At 36.2% G+C, this 22,321-nt stretch overlaps 2 protein-coding genes across 2 annotated transcripts in view; one reads left to right on the top strand and one right to left on the bottom strand.

Moving 5' to 3' along the window:
* CHCT1 (CHD1 helical C-terminal domain containing 1) overlaps positions 1–22,321 on the top strand; it is a 74,420-nt gene that overhangs the window by 39,911 nt on the left and 12,188 nt on the right. The gene's annotated exons all lie outside the window — the stretch shown is intronic.
* Positions 1–22,321, bottom strand: part of APPBP2 (amyloid beta precursor protein binding protein 2) — a 52,782-nt gene that overhangs the window by 17,480 nt on the left and 12,981 nt on the right. Inside the window, exons 2-5 of the mRNA XM_025916337.2 lie at positions 13,362–13,450; positions 10,729–10,880; positions 7,868–7,991; positions 1,958–2,126 (exon numbers count right to left, since the gene is read on the bottom strand). Of these exons, the coding sequence (XP_025772122.1) occupies positions 1,958–2,126; positions 7,868–7,991; positions 10,729–10,880; positions 13,362–13,450 (534 nt within the window). The remainder of the gene's footprint in view (positions 1–1,957; positions 2,127–7,867; positions 7,992–10,728; positions 10,881–13,361; positions 13,451–22,321) is intronic.

Raw genomic sequence — 22,321 nt, forward strand, 5'->3', positions numbered from 1 at the left:
GCACGCAACCCAATCAATGCCAGGCTTGCGTTCATGACCCTGATATCAAGACCTGAGCTGAGGGGTGCCTGGGTGGCTCAGTTGGTTAAGCATCAGACTCCGGATTTTGGCTGAGGTCATGATCTCAGGGTTGGTGAGATGGAGCCCTCCCTGTGCACTGGGCTCTGTGCTAGGCCTGGACATGCTTGGGAATCTCTCTCTCTCTCTCTCTCTCTCTCTCTCTGCCCCTCCCCAACTTGTGGGAGCATGCGTGCACATCACTCTCTCAAAATAAATAAACTTAAAAAAAAAAAAAAAAAAAAAGACCTGAGCCAAGATCATGAGTTGGATGATTAACCAAATGAGCCACCCAGGTGCCCCTTAAGGTAAGCATCTCTACTACTCAAACTGTTGTTGGAGATCTCTCTCTCACTTCCTCCTTTACTGTCATTGGAGATCTCATAAAGTCAGCTATCCACACAAAGGCCTTCTGTGAATGGGTTCTTTGTTCTTGGTGTGTGAAAATAAAAGAAAGAGGCTAAGTTCTATATTTGGGTTGAGAAGCTATGGAACAATCATTGCACACAAGGGGCAGCAAAACAATCCATCAACAGAACTAATTCAGCAGATATAGGATTCATCATCAAACGTAACCAGAAAAACATACATAGCACCCCTAAGAAATTGAAGGCATGTTGGTAAAGGTTTTAGATTTTTACAGGTGGGTTTGATGTCTTCTTACATGGATATGAATAGCAGGATGATCCTAGCAGCAGGGTTGCACGTCATTGTATAATCATTCTAGAATTTTCTAGCTTTACCTCTAATTGTAATTTTCCTTTATGGAGAATATGGAATATATTAATGGGGCAAAAATCAAGATAGGAATAATTATAAAATATGAAAGTTAAATGACAGTTATGTGGCAGCATAAAATAATTATGATATCCTTCCATAAGTAAAGCAACCAAGTAAAGGAGTTAAAAAGACATAAATCACTTCTCAACTACATATTCATTAGCACTAAAGCATTAATTTAATAGTATAAAGACAGGAGCAAAGTTATCTTTCTCATAAGGCAGAGGAAGGAGAAAAACAATGCAATAAAGTATAATAAATAAAACCTAGCTTCCCATTAAAATGAATGCCTTCAAGTTATGATATTTTACCCAGAGCTGCACATCCAATAAGAAACCATCTACTAAAGGTTCATTTGACAGAGCATGCCCATCAAAATAATTTAGATAGCAATATATTTGGTCAAATTAAAAACAAAAATAGGCCATAAATCACATATGTGTATGTTTAAAATACATCTCACAGAATGTTTTTTTGTCTCATTTTAAATATTCCATTACAAAAAATAAAATCAAAACAAATAATAAACATTCCATTACAAATGTGTATTGCTTTAAGTAAATCCAGTATGTAAAAATATGATTAAGACAAATACAAGATTGTATGATTTATCCTTTCAAAATTTTTATTTTATTTTATTATTTATTTTCATTTTTTAAACAAATTTCATTATTTTTTTTAAGTAATCTCTATACCCAGTGTGGGGCTCAAACTTACAAACTTGAGATCAAGAGTCACATGCTTTACCGACTGAGCCAGCCAGGCACTCCCGTCCTTTTTTTTAAATCGAAGTACAGTTGACATGCAATGTTAAGAGTGGCTTCAGGATACAACACAGTGATCTGACAATTTTATACAATATGCTATGTTCACCACAATAAGTGTAGTTCCATCTGTCACCATACATTATTACAATATTACTGACTACAGTCCCTATGCTGTACTTTTCAAGCCCATGACTTATTTTGTAACTGGATATTTTGTACCTCTTAATATCCTTCACCTATTTCTCCCATCCCCTCAGCCTGTAACTATTAGTTTCTCTTTGTTTATCTGTTTTGATTTTATCCTGTTTATAGCTACCTGCTGATCACAATGAAATGCACTTCAAAACACTCACCTCATCATAGTGACTTTTTGCAAATAGTAGTGCACACAGTTCTCCATACAGTGCAGCTTTGTTTGCTTGCTGGCCATGTTTTGAGAGTTTATCCATATATGTCTGAGCTAACTTAAACGTCTCTTCACCCAAGTGATATTTGCAGTTTCCATTTCGCACATGAAGCAACCTGCAAAACCAGAAGTAACATTCCTCTATTTTTGACATTTCTAGCATGGTCCTCTCACAGATCGCTACTTAGTACCACCCAAATGAATTAAGGAAACTAGATGTAAGAAGTACGGGGCAGCACTGGAAAATAACCATCTGGCCCAAACCATGACTGACTAAAGCACACAAAGAGTTGTCTCTTCCCAGCAAACTACCCATGATTAATCTCATCCAACTCTGATTCTTTTTGTTCTTTAAATATTTGCATACTTTGTGCACTCAGAATGTGCTACATCTAACCCTTAACTCTTTTTGTTTCAAATCCAAAAGTAATGCAGTCTCATTATAAAAAAATTGGAAAACAATGAAAAAACAAGATCAACATGAAATACTATTACCTACCATTACTTTCCATTCTTTTGTTCTAGTTTATTTGTGCAATACTTGATTACTAACTTTATCTCATGTTGCTTCATAAATGCTCATTTTTTGGTTATCTTTCCAGTAAGGTAGGTTGACTGAAAATAGTGGTATTGTCACCTATTTCTTTTATAACCTTTATCTTCTATGATGGAAAAACACAGTTCTTTACACAAAGTAACTGTAAAACCATGTACATTATCTAATGATAAAGAGTAGCAAAATGCATTAGGTCAGATTGTGGTACCAACAGACTACATACATCTGTATAGACTATGCAAGACAGAACAGTGAGGACCTGACATATATTTATGTATCTATTATAATGCTGGCTAGAACTTTATGTGCATGTATTATGCCAATACAATCTTCTGAAAATGCTCAGCCCTGAGAGGGAACATGGTATAAAAACCATTTGAAAGAAACCAGGTATGGAGAATCTGGGAAGGATTCTTCAAGAATATAAAAAACAGATATTTAAAATTTATTTTTTCTAACTATACCAAAAATATTAACAGATCAATGACTCAGAATGAGAAACATGTAACAGTCTTCTAATCACTATCATTTCTTTGTACAGTCAGGGAAAACAGATGGAATAACTTCAAATGAACCAAGACAACTCAATAAGGTGGCAAACAGTATACAATGCCAGTGTGTATCCTTCCAACATTCTCCATACAGTTATCTGCTTTTAGAAAAGACTAAAACCCTCCAGCAAAATAATATACTAAGGTTAACCAAAGATTCTGAATTTTTTATAACATCAAATTCAAACTTAAAGCAGAAATAAGCAGTCATTTTCAGGCTTTCCTAGAATGGAGAATTGAATGGATTTATATTTTTAAGCAGAAATATAAAAGAAAAAAATGTATGTTTTGGTATACATTTCAAGTAAAAAAATTTTTTCAATGTTTTATTTTTGAGAGAGAGAGCATGAGTGGGGGAGAGACAAGGAGGGGAAACAGGATCTGAAGCAGGCTCCAGGCTCTGTGCTGACAGCAGAGAGCCCAACGCAGGGTTCAAACCCACGAACCATGAGATCATGACCCAAGTTGACGTCAGACGGTTAACTAACCAAGCCACCCAGCATCCTGGTATATAGAAAATTTTTAATGCTAAAGTAAGTGTACTGATACAGAAAAAAGAGACAATGTCATTTGACTGCCAAATTGCTATTCTAATGGTCAAGTAGTTAGCAATGATCCCTGTCACAATGGAAACTACGCACAGGAAAATAGAACTGAAAACTAGTAAAAGATTACTGGAAAAAGAAATATGCTGGTTGATATGATAAAGTTTTGAGAGACTCTTACAGTCCATTATTGACTGAACACCTATTGTGTGCCAGTCATTTTTCTAAGTGAAAGAGATGCAGTGGTAAATAAGACCCTAAGGAGATTCACTCTAGGGGGAAGGAGTATAGGATAGGCAGACAAACACACCAAAAAGTAAGACATTCATTTAAAAGTAAATGCGGGGTGCCTGGGTGGCTCAGTCAGTTAAGCATCCAATTCTTGATTTCAGCTCAGGTCATGATCTCATGGTTCTGTGAGTTCGAGCCCCGCACGAGGCTATCTGCTTGGGATTCTCTCTCTCCCTCTCTGTGTCTCTCTGTCTCAAAAATAACAAATACACTTAAAAAAATATAAATGCTACGAATCTTATAAAAATAGGGTAACATTATCAGGAGCTTCCTTTTTTTTTAAAGATTTTATTTTTGGGGCACCTGGGTGGCTCAGTCAGTTACGTATCCAACTCTTGATTTCATCTCAGATCGTGATTCCAGGGTCATGGGATTGAGCCTACACTCAGCGTGGAGCCTGCTTGAGATTCTCTTTCAATCTTTCTCCACCCCACCACCTCTCTCCCCCACTCACTCTTGCTCTCTCTCAAATTAATTTTTTTTTTTTTTTTTTTTTTTAAGAAATCTCTACATCTGGGTGCCTGGGTGGCTCAGTTGGTTGGGCATCTGATTTCAGCTCAGGTCATGATCTCACAGTTCATGAGTTCAAGCCCTGTATTGGGCTCTGAACTGACAGCAAGGAGCCTGCTTGGAATTCTCTCTCCTTTCATCTCTGCCCTTCCCCTGCTCACTCTCTCTCTCACTCTCTCTCTCTCAAAATAAATAAAATAAACATTAAAAACAAAATAAGAAATCTCTACATCCAATGTGGGGCTCCAACTCACAACCCCAAGATCAAGAGTCATGCTCTACCGACTAAGCCAGCCAGGTGCCCCATGATCAGGAACTTCCTAAAGAAGGTTCTCAGGGTAGATATGGAAGAATTCTCTTGAGAAGCTAAGATTTGAGTTGATACCTAAATGATGAAGAAGCAATCATGTGAAGGTCTGTGAGGAAGCATGTTTCAAACAGAAGGAATAACAACTTGCAAAAGCCCTAAGGGAAAAAAATGTGGCATAATCAAAGAACAGACAGAAGACCAACATGTCTGAAGTATTATGAATAAAGGATTATGTAAAAAGAGATGAGAAACCAGGGGTGTCTGGATGGCTCAGTTGGTTAAGCATCCAACTCTTGATCTCAGCTCAGGTCATGATCTTAGTTTGGGAGATCAAGCCCTTAGTTGGACTCTGTGCTGACAGCATGGAGGCTGCTTGGGATTCTCCCTTTCCCCTTCTCTTTGCCCTTCCCTCCCTCTCTCTCTCTCTCAAAATAAACAAACTTAAAAAAAGAGAGAGGGGGCACTTGAGTGGCTCAGTCAGTTGAGCGTCCAACTTCAGCTCAGGTCATGATCTCACATTCTATGGGTTTGAACCCCACATCGGGCTCTGGGCTGACAGCTCAGAGCCTGGAGCCTGCTTCGGATTCTATATCTCCATCTTTCTCTGCCCCTTCCCTGCTCATGCTCTCTCTCTCGCACATTCTCTCTCAAAAATAAATAAAACATTAAAAAAAAATTTTTTTTAAGAAGAGAGAGAGATGAGAAAGCAGAGATAACAAAGATTTAATAGGGCCTTGCCAGGTCAGGGTAAGGAGTTTTGGCTGTAACAGTGAGATCTGGTTTATGCTCTAGAACAACGCTAATAGAATTTCCTGAAATATTCTATATCTGCTCTGCTCAATCTGGTAGCCACCAGCCACAAGTGTCTACTGAGTATCTGAAATGTGCCTAATGTGACTGAGGACCCAGTTTTTAACTTTAATTAATTTTATAAAGTTGTACATGGTTAATGACTATATACTGGACAGTGCAACTCTAGAAAGACTCCTCTGGCTACAGTGTGGAAGATGGATTATAATAAAGCCAAGAGTGAAAGGAAGACAACCAGGACAGAAGGTATTACAACAGTCCAAAAAAACCCAAAAATGACCTTGAGAAAAAAGGATGTGTATTAGAGATAGAGAGTTGGTAGTGATCCAAAGGGTTCAATGAGGAAAAAGTTAAACTCAAGCACAGGCTGTAAACTTACAGAAGGAAAAGAACAGTATTCACCTTTCATTTATACAATACTAGAAATTGCATTTCCAACAATATTCACTATATTCTCACTAAAAATAAATTTCTAGAAATTATTTAATAATTGGCATATGATGGGGTATCAAACTAAATATTTTAAGCCAGAAATGCACAGCTTGATATTTTCTCCACTTCCTGCTGGTTGTCTACTGAAACAAAAGGGCAAATTAAACATATGGAGACTCTTCAGGGTCTGTATGTCCATCTGGGCTGACACAGAACAGGATGAAGGATCCAAGAAACTTTTAGATCCAACTGAGGATCCAATTTTGCCTTAATATACTCAGTCTAATGAAAAGGCAGGTTCTCAAGGTTCTCCAAATGTGGTTCTACAATGTAAGTATAGTATTTTATTATCTTTTAAAAATATTTTATTTTTAAGAGCAGTTTTAGGTTCACAATAAAACTGAGAAGGTACAGATTTCTCATATACCTTCTTTCTCATAGCATGTTATTCTTTTTTAATGTTTTGTTTTTGAAAGAGGGCGCGCAAGCAGGGGAGGGGCAGAGAGAGAGGGACAGAAGATCCAAAGCGGGGTCTGCACTTGACAGTTCCAAGTCTGATGCAGGGCTCAAATTCATGAACTGTGAGATCACGACTTGAGCTGAAGTCAGACACAACTGACTGAGCCACCTAGATGCCCCTCCCATAGTATGTTATTTTTATGAGAAAATACATTTGTATCTACCTGATCAACAGCTATTGTCAAAAGCAATTACTATTTAACTGGTTAAACTATTCACTGTTTGGAAGGAAAATATACAAGTTCAGAAGTCATTAGCTTATGAATATATTCATGTTAAGACTGAGCAAGATGGGGCGCCCAGGTGGCTCAGGTGAGTTCCAACTCTGGATTCTGGGTCACATGATCTCGTGGTTCATGAGTTTGAGCCCCATATGGGGTTCTCTGCATCAGCACAGCCCACTTCAGATCCTGTCTCCCTCTCTCTGTGCTCCTCCCCTGCTCGCACATGCGCAGGCTCTCTCTCATTCTCTCTCTCAGAAATAAATAAACATTAAAAAAAATGTCAAATCAAATTTTGGGACAGAGAGAAAACTTACATAAAAATACCCATAACTAAATGTTACATAGAAAAAACGAAGACAGTAAAAAAGAAGAGTTATTTCTAGCCTTGCCTGCCTTTCCTTTAAGTACGTGTTAAAAAATGTATTTTTAAAGAAAATAGTTATTTACAAATAAAATACTAATCTTATTACACAATTCTAGAAATGTAAACAGGGGTAAAAAAAATAAACACCCAAGAAAAACATGTTTTTATTTTCCCAGCATCCAGTGCCTAGTACAGTTTTGGGTACACTGAGGCATTCAATAAATAATTGTTGAGTGAATGAACACACAAGCTCTACGACATAGCAAAAATATATATATATATAAAATAGGGACACCTAGGTGGCTCAGCTGGTTAAGCATTCAACTTCAGTTCAGCTCATGATCTCAGGGTTCATGAGTTTGAGGCCCACATTGAGCTCTCTGCTGTCAGCACAGAGCCTGCTTCAGATCCTTTGTCTCCCTCTCTCTCTCTGCCCCTCCCCACTCTCATGCTCTCTCTCTCTCTCTCCCAAAAATACAAAGATACATACATACATACATACATACATACATACATACATACATACATAAAATATACAGTCTGGTTCATAATATTCAAATCTAAACTAAGATGCCCATAGCAAGTTAACTATATTTTGGTGATCAGAGATAGGAGGCCAGACTAACAAAACTATGACAAACAAATATAACCTCTGAGGTTTGTCCAATTGTTAGGAGTATACTTATACAAGCTAAAACTATAAAAGCCACTAAGGACCATTACAGTAGGATTTGTTCCAACTTACCTCACACAACATTCTACTGCACGAAACCAATGAAGCATCTCATCATGTAGAGTACACAACTGAAGGCAGGACAGAAAAACTTTCTCAGCATCACTGTACCACCCTGCATCTGAAAGAAAGCCACCTAAAGGACAAGAAAACCAGTAACTTTAAATAATTTTAAATAATTTAATAAGTAATTTTTTAAATAATTTAATAAATCACTTGAAAGCTAAAATGACACGCTTAAAATTAGTATTATCTAAAATGAAAACACCCATAATATTAAAGTCCTGTGTTTAGCCCAAAACAAAGCTACTGTGAAACAAAAAACAAAACAAAAACTTTTAAACTAGGGGGATTAGATCAAAGTTGAGACCTTGAATAAGGAGTCAAGAGTTTTAACCCTCTAAAAATACTCTATACTCTAAGAATTGACATTTTCCAGTTAATTAGCCACATATTTCAATAATCCTAACATTTTCAGTCTCTCTATACCCAATCTCAAAGAACATCTCAATAAAGCTATTATTAAGAAAATTGTCTCCATTGTCTCCAAATTGCGGTAATTTTAGGATCAAGACCAATAACTTAACTATGAGTTTGTTAGAACTTGATTCTACCTGCAAGATATTTCTTCAGTCTGGCTCATTATAACAACCAGACATTGGTATAAATGTTTGTGGAGCTGACAGAGGACATCAATGAACACTAAAAACTTTCTGCCTTTCACTTTGGTTGATACTGAAGTTGTTCTACAGATTTTTACATAATCATCTAGGACCAAAGGGATGTCAACCTTAACATTCATCAAGATCACAGATACTCTTTTGCTAGAGACATTTTTGGGGGACAATTCTTGGTTGCAGTTTTATTCCATGGGACTATCAGAGGATAAATTTCTTTTCAGGAAAAATGTTCTGAAGTTCTTCCAGCAAACTGTCTATGACCACTACAAAGAATTATTCTAAGATTGAAGGAAATGATCATGAAAATTTGTTAGCAAAGAAAGTGTATGTGCATGTGTAAGAGAGCTAAAACAGGCATGTGCACACATTAATGTAAGGAGTTAAAAATGAAAGGTAGTCTGTGTTGATGGAACAGTCCTGTATCTTGATGGTAATGACAGTTATATGAATCTTTACATGGAATCAACTGCATAGAAACATACACACACGTGAGTACATGTAAAAATTGTTGAAAATGCAATAAGGTCTGTAGTCTACTTAACAGTACTGAACTTGGGGGCACCTGGGTGGTTCAGTTGGTTAAGCGTCCGTCTTTGGCTCAGGTCATGATCTTACGGTTCATGAGTCCGAGCCCATCAGGCTCTGTGCTCACAGCTCAGAGCCTGGAGCTTGCTTCAGATTCTGTGTCTCCCTCTCTCTGCCCCCCTGCCCCCCACATATCTCTCTCTCTTTCTCTCTCTCTCTCTCTCAAAAATAGACATTAAAAAAATTTTTTTTAAATAGCGTTAAAGTCATGTCAATTCTTGGTTTTGATATTGTCTGTGAATCTATAATTATTTCAAAAAAAATTTTTTAAAGAAAGTAAAAAGAAGGGTAAGTAACAACTTTAATAAGTAGTTGCCTGAAACATACTTATCTATGTAGATTTGTAAAAATATATAAAATGTTATGCAGGGGTGCTTGGGTGGCTCAGTCATTTAACCGTCTGACTCTTGATTTCAGCTCAGGTTATGATCTCATGGTTCATGGGTTCAAGCCTCATGTCAGGCTCAGTGCAGACAGAACAGAGCCTGCTTGGGATTCTCGATCTCCATCTCTTTCTGTCCCTCCCCCATTCACGCTCTCTGTGTCTTTAAAACAAACATTTAAAAAAATTTCTTTTTAATGTTTATTGCTTATTATTTATTTGTGAGAGAGAGAAACAGAGCACGAGTGGGGGAGAGACAGAGAAGGAGACACAGAATCCAAAGCAGGCTCCAGGCTCCAAATTGCCAGAACCAATGCAGGGCTCAAACTCACGAATGCGAGATCATGACTTAAGCCAAAGTTGGCTGCTTAACTGACTGAGCCACCAGGCACCCCCAAATAAACATTTTTTTTAATGTTATACAAAATTTAAACAGTATTTTTCTCTGTATATAACAAACAAAACCTTCTCAGACTCCTTCCCCATATGTTTTCAGTATTCTTGTAACATCCCATCAGGAAATACAGGATTACCCTCATTTTAGAGACTGAAAAACTGAGGCCTTAAAAGGATTAAGTCTCATGCCACAGCATATGGTAAGCTGGTGAAAGAGGCTGGAGGCAGCAGGACATGTTAGCAAAACATGTGGTAAGGAATTTATAGATGCAGGATTCTAAACTTTTAGTACACTACCAGCTATGTGACTTGAGCAAGTTTTTAACTTTTCTGAATCTTTCATTTGTAAAGTGCCATTAATACCATTACACCACTGGAATGTTATGAGGATTTGGAAAATATAACATTTAAATGCCTACTTTAGTGTTTGGCACAAAGTTAACATTCAATAAATCACACCAGGGGCGCCTGGGTGGCGCAGTCGGTTAAGCGTCCGACTTCAGCCAGGTCACGATCTCGCGGTCCGTGAGTTCGAGCCCCGCGTCGGGCTCTGGGCTGATGGCTCAGAGCCTGGAGCCTGTTTCCGATTCTGTGTCTCCCTCTCTCTCTGCCCCTCGCCCGTTCATGCTCTGTCTCTCTCTGTCCCAAAAATAAATAAACGTTGAAAAAAAAAAATTAAAAAAAAAAAAAAATCACACCTAATTTTTCTGATGTTTTTCTCAACTTCCTTATGTAGACTTTGGGAATGTTCTGGTGAAATCCTTTATCATTAGTAGGTTTAACGAGTCATGTCCTACAATAAAACACTCCTCTATTTTACTATTACTTACCTAAAACAAAGCCAACCTGAATGGCTTTTTCTTTTACTGCAGCATCAGATTCTGCTATGTAAGAGCACCGCCTACTGAATGAGTAGGCCAAGACTGAAGCAACTTTCACACCATGATCCATCAAAGCCTGGAAACAATGATGAAGCAAATGTCTGAAAGAGAAGAAAAGATTATTTTATAAAGATAACATATTTTACAGTTTTAGAAAGTGCTAGCTTGATTTTTATTTTTTTTTAAGTTTATTTATTTATTTTGAGGGAGAAAGAAAGAGAACACATGTGCATGGGTGTGCACAGGTGTGTGCAAGCAAGCAGGCAAGGGGCAGAAAAAGAGGGAGAGAGAGAATCCCAAGCAGTATCCACGCTGGGAATGAAGGGCTTGAAGTCACGAACTGTGTGATCATGACCTAAGCCCAAATCAAGAGTTGGACACTTAACTGACTGAGCACCCTGGCGTCCACTAGCTTTCTTTTTTAAAAATAACACTACCATTATTTTCCAAGATGGAATAAGATACAAAAAACTTTCTGCCTTATGAATTATGAGGCCATAATAATCCATAATTTAGCCTAATATTTTTATTCAGTAGATCACTGCGTGTTCCTGTATGTGTAAACAAATGTCAATAAAAAAGAATAAAACTAACTTTTCTTTTTTAAAAATTTGAGAAAGAGAGAGAGAGAGAGAGAGAACATGAGCAGGGGAGAGGGGCAGAGGGAGAGAGACAGAATCCTAAGCAGGCTCCACACAGTGTGGAGCCTGACGTGGAGCTCAATCCCACAACCCTGGGATCCTGACCTGTGCCAAAATCAAGAGTCCCTGAGCCGAAATCAAGAGTCAGATGATCAACCAACTGAGCCACCCAGGCACCCCTAAAACTAACTTTTAAAAACCAAATGATCTTATAATTCAATAATAACCCAATTTAAAAATGGGAAATGGATTTGAATAGAGATTTCTCCAAAGAAAGTATACAAATGACCAATAAGTACAAGAAAAGATGCTCAACATCATTAGTCATTAGGGACATGCAAACCCAAATCACAATGAGATACCACTTCACACCTGCTAGGATGTAATCATTATTCTAATAAAGTGATGACAAAAATATGTAAAAATTGGAACTCTCATACATTGATGGTAGGAACATAAAATGATACAGCCACTATGGAAAACAGTTTAGAGTTTACTAAAAAAATTAAACAGAGTTATCATATGTATACACCCTTAGTTATATACACAATTGAAAACATATGCCTACACAAAATCTTGTCCATAAACGTTCACAGCAGTATTATCATAATAGCCAAACAGCCAAAATGTTCACCAACAGATGACTAGATAAATAAAACACAGTATATTCATACAATGGAAAATTACTCAGCCATGAAAGGAAAGAAGTACTAATACAAGCAACACCATGAATAAACCTTCCAAACATTGTAAGTAAAAGAAGCCAGTCACAAAAGACCATATACCATATGATTCTCTTTTCTAGAACAGGTAAATCTAGAGACAGAAAATTGATTAATGGTAGGCTGGGGGTAAGAGAAATAGGAAGTGATTGTTAATGGGTACAGGGTTTCTTTATGGGGTGATGAAAATGTTCTAGAATTAGATGGTGGTGATGGTTGCAAAACCTTGTGAATATACTAAAGACACTGAATTAATTATATAATTTAAAATGGTGAATGTGGTGGTATGTGAATTATATCTTAATAAAAAACTTTTAAATGACAAAATTGTAAATACCAGAATCACTGCTTTGGATAAAGGGGAAAAAAGTCAAACTACATGCTTTTAGTTTCACAAATACATTAAACACTTACCAAGGGATTTTGACTTGGTGAAAGATAACCTGAGAGATGAAAGAGAGGTATTCCACTAAATCTTTACAATGGCTACGTTTAGAATTGTATAGAGAAATTTAAATTCCAGAAAGGTAACCTTTTCTTAAAGAATGCTTTTTTAAAAGTTTTGCTATAGCCTTCTTTTACCAAAATGAAGTTCTCATTTATTTATTTTACAGATTAATTTTAATTATTCAACTAACCAAAAAGTTTCTCTACAGTACACAGGCCACATTTCAAAGTTACCTCTAACAGCGAAATTATATTATTTACCTATTATTTTCCTCTCTCAAATACAAAATCCATGAGGAAGAGATGTTGTAGAACTTATTCACAGCATCTTGAACAGTACCTGATTCGTACTAGGCATTGAACAAGTATATACTTAGTTAATTTGTTGAACAAATAAAACAACTTGGCAATATTCATATTAGAAATTAGCAGTATTTTGTAAAACTATATTCTTATTTTCCTAGAAGTGTGGGTTAGGAAAAAGAAATAGCATTTAAAGCAAATTTCAGGAAGAATGCTAAAGAGAACAGCAAGTATATAATCAAAGGCTGTGTCGTCTATACTTGTATGTGGCTCCACCACATGTAACAGCCAAAATGGGGAAGATGAATTCAGTCTCCTTTTCTTGAACACAAAAAGCAAGGTGGTAATGATGGTTTCACAACAATGGGTAGGTAGGTACTTAATGTCACTGAATTGTACACTTAAAAAGTTACAATGATAAAATTTAGGTTATGTATAGTTCACTACAATTTTTAAAAAGTGTATTTACCTTTTATCCAAAGCTCTCAATACTTTAGCAAAAACTTCCAATTCACAAAATTCACTGCCCAGTTGACATAAGCGTCCCTGTTGGTAAAGCTGAAATGAAAAATAAAAAAGGTAATTAAAAATTTTTAATTTAATTTTAATTTTACTTTAATTATACTTCTAGATATAATTTGATGGACTTAATATTTAATGAATTTAATGGGTACTACCCAAAGTCAGTATGATTCCACAGCAATAGTAAATTAACAAATTTTTACAATTCATACAAGATATTTTAATAGTTGTATATAAAGTTAAAAATTAACATTTAAAATTAATTTAATTTAAAAATTAGTATCTGGTACATGTTAAATTCTACAAAGTGCTATACACTTATTAAATAAACATAAAAAGTTATGTTCAAGAAACTTTTAAAATTAACAGATCACGTCTAAAGTAATCCAGGATGGGGGGGGCGGTGCCTGGCTGGCTCAGTCAGGAGAGTGTGCAACTTTTGATCTCAGGGTTGTGAGTTCAGGCCCCACAATGGGTAAAGAGACTGCTTAAAAATAAAATCTTAAACAAATAAAGTAATCCAGGATGAAAAATAAATAAATTAAAATAATCCAAGATGGCAGGATTTCTAATCATGTCACAATCCCTTACTCATTTTGCCTGACTTTTTAGAACTTCTTTTAAAAGTAACATTTTAACAAATGTGTTCAATGTTTATCACAAATAATATATGCACATGGTTAAAAAGAGACAAATACTACTGTCCCTCCTTCTCCCACTCCAGCTTCACCAAATGCTTTGAATTTTTATATGCTATATAAATATAGTGCCTTAGAAGGCTGGAATTTTATCTTATTCACTTTATATTACACTTAACTCTTAGCTCAGTTTACAGAATAGGGGTTTCAAAAAGACAAGATCTAGAGTTCATGTGCCAAAATGGGCCAGTTAACTTTGTGCTGGGAAAATATACTACAAACTCAATCAACTAGTTCTTGGGCATAAATCACTAGTCACAATGGGAGCCAGGTCAAATTACGTAAGTATATTAATGCAAATCAATAAGGACTGCTGTGAAAAATCCGTAACAATTACCGAAAAGAAGAGATAAGGGGCTACCACATGCCCAGGAAGGGGAAGCAAAATGTTATCTTCACATAAAACGGTTGGATACTCATTAACAGTAAACTTTCGTAAGGAAAGATTTGCTAATTTTAGAGATGATTATGTTTTCTGCTATAGTAAGAGCTTCTGGGAATGTAAACAGTAAAATTCACTATTATTAATCACTGTCATATTTACTTTGACTATTAACCAACAGAGAATAACTCAGAAAATAAAGTTGAGAATGTATGACCTAATCTGTATTTGGAAGCTTAACAATGTGATAAGTTTTTATCTAGGGCAGAAAAGTAAATCTACTTATCAAAATAAATATATACACACACTCCCAAAATGGTATAATACAAAAAAACCTCACTTCTTACCAAAATAACTTATCATTAGCAAACTTAAGGCTTAGAATTTCTTTAAGATAGGAGAAATGAAAACAAGTTATACAACCTTTTTGCCTGTACTCACCAAAGACAATTAAGCTTTGTATACATTACAACTCATCGTATGCCTTTAATGACTGAAAACTGGTACATCTTACTTAAATGGGATTTGAAATTAAAATTCTGAAAAGTTGCTTCCTTAGTTACAATGTAAACATGCCCTTATTAACACAAGCCCCTCCCCCTTTTACTCTGTTCAATTTTTCTAGCTAAAAATGGGTTCACATTTAAATTCTGGGAAGAGGGTAATGACTTGTTTCCAATTATCCTTACCAGGTTTATCCAAAAATGCAAACTTAGACATTCTGTGAATGGGATTTATGGATACTGATCCAGAATAAAAATAGCATTTAATTCTTAAAAAGATCTAATATGTGCCAGGCATTGTTCTAAGTGCTTTACATAAGTAACTCACTCTATACTTTCACAGATAAGGAAATTGAGGCATATAAAATTAAATAACCTGCTCAAAATCATACAACTAAAAAGGGGTAAAGCACAAATCCGGCCCCTGGCAGTCTGTCTTTACATCCATGTTCTTAATAATGTACACTACACTGCCTCTTAAAGATAATCTATCAGGAAGGAAGAGTATATATAAAAAGAGTAATTTTTAGCTTGGTTGGGGGGAGTCGGATGGGCTAAATGGGTAAGGGGCATTAAGGAATCTACTACTGAAATCATTGTTGCACTGTATGCTAACTTGGATGTAAATCAAAAATAAATAAATAAATAAATAAATTTTAAAAAAGGGTAATTTTTAACGTTTTTATAGAAGACTTAAAGATTTATTCTTTCATAGATTCATACAGCTTATAGAGTAGAGCTTGGAGGAAACTGAGGCTCCAGATTCCTTGGTAAGAATTCTGATTAGATTTTCTGGGGCGCCTGGGTGGCGCAGTCGGTTAAGCGTCCGACTTCAACCAGGTCACGATCTCACGGTCCGTGAGTTCGAGCCCCGCGTCGGGCTCTGGGCTGATGGCTCAGAGCCTGGAGCCTGTTTCCGATTCTGTGTCTCCCTCTCTCGCTGCCCCTCGCCCGTTCATGCTCTGTCTCTCTCTGTCCCAAAAATAAATAAACGTTGAAAAAAAAAAAAATTTAAAAAGAATTCTGATTAGATTTTTAAAAATCTGACTTATTTAGGGGGTGCCTGGCGGCTCAGTTGGTTAAGGTAACGATTTTACAGTTCGTGAGTTCGAGCCCCACAATGGGCTCTGTGCTGACAGCTCAGAGCCTGAAGCCTGCTTCAGATTCTGTGTCTCCCTCTCTCTCTGCCCCTCCCCTGTTAATGCTCTGTCTCTGTCTCAAAAATAAAAAAAAAAATTAAAAAATGTTAAAAAAATTTTTTTATAAAAATTTTTTTTAAATCTTACTTACTTCAGTTCATTGTTAAGTGTTTCATATTATATTCTGTACCCAATGAATAACAAGGCTATTAAAAGACTCTATCAACTTTTGGTTCTTTAAGGGAAAATAGTTTATTTTTAGAAGTAGGTAAATTACCTCCCAAGAGATATAAAACCAGACAATATAATACAACTAAAACAATACTGGAAAGGTATGAAGACAAACCAATCAATGGAACAAAATGCAAACTTCAAAAGTAGACCACAGTATGTGTAAAAAATTAACATGATGAAGAAAAAAATGCTTTGATCACTGAAGAAGGAGCTAACAAAGAGTGCCTAAAAATGGGGAAAGGAGGAGCGCCTGGATGGCTCAGTCGGTTGGGCTTCCGACTCTAGATCAGGTCATGATCTCAAGTTCCAGGTATAGGCCCCATGTGGAGCCTGCTCAAGATTCTCTCTCTCCACCCTTCCTGTGGGTGCATGCATGTACTCTCTTTCTCTTTCTCAAAACTTAAAAAAAAAGCGGGGGGGGGGGGGGGCACCTGGGTGGCTCAGTAGGTTAAGCATCAATCAGACTTTGACTCAGGTCATGATCTCATGATTAGTGAGATCCCTTTGTCCCCCGTCTGCCCCTCCCCTGGCTCGTGTGCATGCTGTCACTCAAAAATAAATAAACATTTAAAAAAGGAAAAAAATGGGAAAGCAAAGTTAGATGTCTCCTAATAAAATATAGTAAAAATAAATTCCAGACTTAAATGACAGCAATATTAAAAGCTACTTGGTAAACACTGCCTTTTGAAACATATCACAGGCAAAAATCATAGAGATAAGTGATTACATAAAACCCTAAAATGCCCAAGAATATAAAATATTATAAATAAAAAATGTAAATACAACGAAACCGAGTAAAGTATTAGTAACACACATATATAAGAATTAACACTGGGGCGCCTGGGTGGCGCAGTCGGTTAAGCGTCCGACTTCAGCCAGGTCACGATCTCGCGGTCCGTGAGTTCGAGCCCCGCGTCGGGCTCTGGGCTGATGGCTCAGAGCCTGGAGCCTGTTTCCGATTCTGTGTCTCCCTCTCTCTCTGCCCCTCGCCCGTTCATGCTCTGTCTCTCTCTGTCCCAAAAATAAATAAACGTTGAAAAAAAAATTAAAAAAAAAAAAAAAAAAGAATTAACACCTTGAAGATACAAAGGGATGGAATTCCTGGTGATGTTTTAGGACAGACTAAAGTAAAAATCTTATAACATACTGAAGGAAAAACTACTGCAAGGGCAATGCAAGCCATCCCCAAACCCAGAAAACTCTTTGGGAGATAAAGACGGGGATGAAAGTCTTCCTTAACCAGAGGGATTTTTAATTGGTTGCTTTCCCAGCCAACTCAAAATCACCACAGGCTAAGACTGAACAGCTTAGTTTTGACATCAGATTAGCATACAAAATAATCTTGGCTAATTCCCAACAGCAGAAACTTGGAAAGGTTTAGAAAAAAATATAAAAGAAAGTGAATTCAAACTATGGTCTAAGAACATACAGACACAATCTATGAAACTCACGTATCTCACTCATGTTTGAAACTGTTATCCCCTCTTGAAGAGTCAGTAAAGAGCAAAAATCTTCAGAAATGAAAAGCAGTTGTTATCAAAGAAAAATTACCATGACACGTAAAAATGAACAAGTTTTAGAAAAGTTTGAGCAATATAAGCCCTCTTTTGTTTTTAAATTGTTTATCTACCATTACATATGTGTATGTTTTTTCAAAAGCTGGACAATATTCAATAAACTGCACATCTGTGAGACAGGATTTATATTTCAAATCGTTCACTTGGATTACTGAAAAGGTTAGGTAGAACTGGCTTCTCCATTACCACTCTTGTCCTCTTCTAATCAATTCCGCACAGCAGCCAGAATGATCTTTTAAAAACGTAAATTATTTCATGGCATTCCTTGTTTAAAACTTTTCAATGGCAGCCTCAGTGTGAACATAATTCAAAATTTTTAATATGGGCTACAAGTCTCTAAGTTATCTGACTCCTGCCTATTTTCCAAACCTCATTTTTTACCATTCTTTCTCCCTGTCTCCTATATTCCTGCCACATTAGCTTTCTTTTAGCTCTATCTCACCTCGTGAGTTTTGCACACATATGCTACTGCCTCCACATGAAGCACTAGTACCGTGATTCTTTGCCGGGTTAATCTATAACTCTTCCTAATGGTCTCCACTAATTTGTCACCTTCTCATAGAGACCTGCCCTTTACTCCCCAATCTAAATTCTGTTCCCTGTTATACTTTCTCATGACACACTGTATTTTCCTCCATATCAGCATCAAGACATACATGCACACATTCACTAAACTTGTTCAACATGTCACTCCATTACACTCTACACTCTGTGAGGTAACCACTGTTATCACTATACCCCCAATACCTAGCACATTGCATAGCATTAGCTAGATACACATTCAATGCTTTCTGAATCCATAATCCAAATTGGTAACAATCTACTTTGGATGGAACTCAACCTCAGAAGAAACAAACAAAAAAAATCAAGACACAGTCTCTATTCTGAAGTTTACAGTTAGAGAATCAAATATTTAGTGTTGTTATTCTATCATTATTTATTGAAACTGCCCAAATTTAGCTAAAGAATTCAACACTTAGGGAAAAACCCCAGCTTCATACATAGTTACTTACTGTCTCCCAACCACACTGTGAGCACCTTAAAGAGAAACACTGATTAGGCATAATCTTATGTCCTTTCTCCATAGTACTCTATACAACAGTGCTCATACAATAAACTCTGAGAACAAATTTCAATGCAAACTTCATACACTAGTGTACCCTAGCGATGAAGAACATAAACTGCCAGTACCTAAATGAGAAAGTCAAGAACAAATTCTAAATAATAGATGCTTAAGTTGATAGACAAAAATAGATGTTTCCTATTAACATCTGATCTTTTACCAAGTACCCTGGCATATTCAGTACATGAAACTCATGGATTACTGAACCTGTTTTATCTTTGTCATTTTTCACATCAAAGGCAAGAAAACTATAGCTAGAAATATTCTACTTATTTTCTCATTAATAAATATCAGGAACATTTGTGTAAGACACTGTGCTAGGTATCAGGGATATATTAGTGACTATGGTCATCACAGGAATACAAAGTAAGAGTTGTTCTCTGATCTCAAAAAATGTAGAATCTGTCAGAGCAGAAAGATAATGCTCATAGATTATACAATGGATGTAAACAGAGTGTTTTAGTATCACAAATGAAGTAACTACTCTAAGAAGAATTTCAGCTGAGTTTTGAAGACAAACTGGAGTAAAGCTTCTGGCAATAGGCAGATGACAGCGACACATATGAAAACCTTCCAGCTCTTTTCCAAACAAAAGGAACTGCTGAATAAAGTTATCAGAAAAGAACTTTTGGATAAATAGCGGAGTTTGAAACCAAGAGCAAAAACTTCACAGCTGTCAAAACTCAAAAACAGCTGGGAAGGAAGAAAAACAGAATAGTTTATACCTCTGAGTGGTTGTGGGTAGAGTACAAAACACCAGATAGGAAGGAGTCCAGACAGCAGATCCTTGTAAGCAAAGGGACTTGGAGCTGACTACCTGCCTAAACCAGGAATGAAAAAGTCAAGAATATCCACAGCCTTCAAAGTCTGCAGTGAAAAACTGAAACTTCAAACCTAAGATACATAGGACTATGCAGTCCCAATTCATACTACCTAAATGATTTACAGACCCCAAACCCAAAACTTGGTATTAAAAGCTGAAATCTGAAATCAGTGAAACCCATGAAGCCCCCACAGAGACAAAGACTAAAACATCTAGAAGGGATAATGAAAATGTTTTATATCATGATCACTGAAATCCAGGCTACAGGAAAACTATGTACTGTCTGCAAGACAAAGGATTCTCTTTCTTCAACAAATAAACTGCAAAGGTAAGAAAACAGATGGAAAGGCCACCTATAGATCAAAAAGACTTAAGAGAGAGATCAACCAACAGCCAACCTGTAGAACTTATCTAGATCCTGACCCAAATAAGCAAACTGTAAAATTACATACAAATTTCACATTTAAAACTGAAAATCGAATAACTGTATATTCAGTAACAGTAAGAAACTACTATTAAATTTTTTAGGGGTTGTAAGAGTAAGGTGGCTACTAAAACATTAGCAGATGAAATTATATGATGCCTAGATTTGCTTCCAAATACTATAGGAAAGGGGGATGTGGTAGAACAAATTTACCAAGACTGGCCAAAAACTGGTAACTGTTAAAGCTGGACAACAGACACACAGAGGTCTTCTATCTACTTTTGTGTTTAAATTTTTTAATAAAAGGTTTTTAAAAAATAATGTCTCCTTTATCTCTAAACAAATGTATCCTTCACCTCTAAAATAAATGAAAGTAACAAATTGTTCTATTTAATACACACGTACTATCTTCACTCATAAGATATATTTACTCGAAAAATTCTCTAATCTCAAAATTCATCTGAAATGTAGCTCTGAAAAAATTCACATTGTAATATAACATTTCCTTTGCTCTTATATTGTATATGATATGTAAATCCTGTAACTGATTACATTGGGGTCTCAGATTATAAATTCTTGGATTAAAGTGTCACAGAAGTATTTTAACATAATACACACATAATTAAAAGGTAAATGCTTTCTTTTGAAGACAACACTTAAATGTCTTGCTTCTTATTAACATTTTAATTTCTTAGCTGCTCTACCCTCATTGGTTCCATGTCATACTTTTTTAAATTTAATTCAACTGACCAATATGATTATTCTTATCTTGCAGGGCAAATGCTTTGCTTATTGGCAAGTAAATCCAAGAGGTTAATACACTCGTATTATTAAAAAGCACAAGAAACAGTTAACACTCAAATAAGAGGGCAACCCTTTACTAAAGTTTAAATATGCTGTCCACATATGAAGATGCTATTACATCCACATCCATTTAACAAGAAACTAAGAGTTTTTTCCCCAATCATTATGAGGATGAAATCAGGTCTAGTATACAGATTCTCTAACTCTATCCCTCACTTGAGGGGGGGGGGTCACTTGTGTAATTTACATGAGTATGTTAATGGTGGAAGAGGCTACCATGATATAAATGATCAAAAAATCTGGGTTAGTAGTAATACCTAACAACGATAACCAGCCATACGTAAGTCAATATGTGTCTGTCATCTCTATTATTTGGTAAGAAGTTTCTCAGCTTCTCAAAGCTTCATTACCAATCTGCGGTGAAAATTAGGTCTATCCAGGAGGCAGTAGAAAGACAGCAGTATAGTTCTAAGAAATACATTCTGTCTCTATATGGAAACTCATTCTGTATTGTAGGTAACCAACTTTAAACAATTTGCTTCCTCTGACTTAGAAGAATTACATGTTTTTAGAAAAATTACAGAATATGGAAAATAATGTATAAAAAGGAAAAACATTCACTCAATTTTACCATCTAGTGAAAATCACTATCAACATAATAGCACATTTCTTTTCAGTCCTTTTTCTTACTGATTTGCAAGAGCCTTGAGTATGTTTCATAAACTTTAATACTCCATTATGTAAATTAAAACCTTTTTCCATTTCACATTTTTTAAAATTTGTATTTAAGAGAGACACAGAGAGCATGCAGGGGAGGGGCAGAGAGAGGGAGAGAGAGAATCCCAAACAGGCTCTGTGCTGTCAGCACAGAGCCCAATGTGGGGCTCAATCCCACCACCACGGGATCATGACCTGAGCTGAAATCAAGAGTCAGACACTCAACTGAGCTACTAGGCACCCCTTAAATTTCTTTATTCTAATTGCACTAATCAGCACCTCAGAAATCCTGAATATGCAGTATACAGTTCCAGAAAGAAGTATGAAAAGTCTAAACACTTAAAAAAATAAAAATAAAAATAAAAAAATCTAGGGGTGCCTGGGTGTCTCAGTTGGTTAAGCATCCAACTCTTGCTTTTGGCTCAGGTCATGATCTCACAGTCAGTGGGTCCAAGCCCCACATCAGGCTCTGTACTGACAGTG

Source organism: Puma concolor, chromosome E1 (genome assembly GCF_028749965.1).
Source record: "Puma concolor isolate L17-30 chromosome E1, mPumCon1.1.hap2, whole genome shotgun sequence".
NCBI classification, from domain to species: Eukaryota; Metazoa; Chordata; class Mammalia; order Carnivora; family Felidae; genus Puma; species Puma concolor.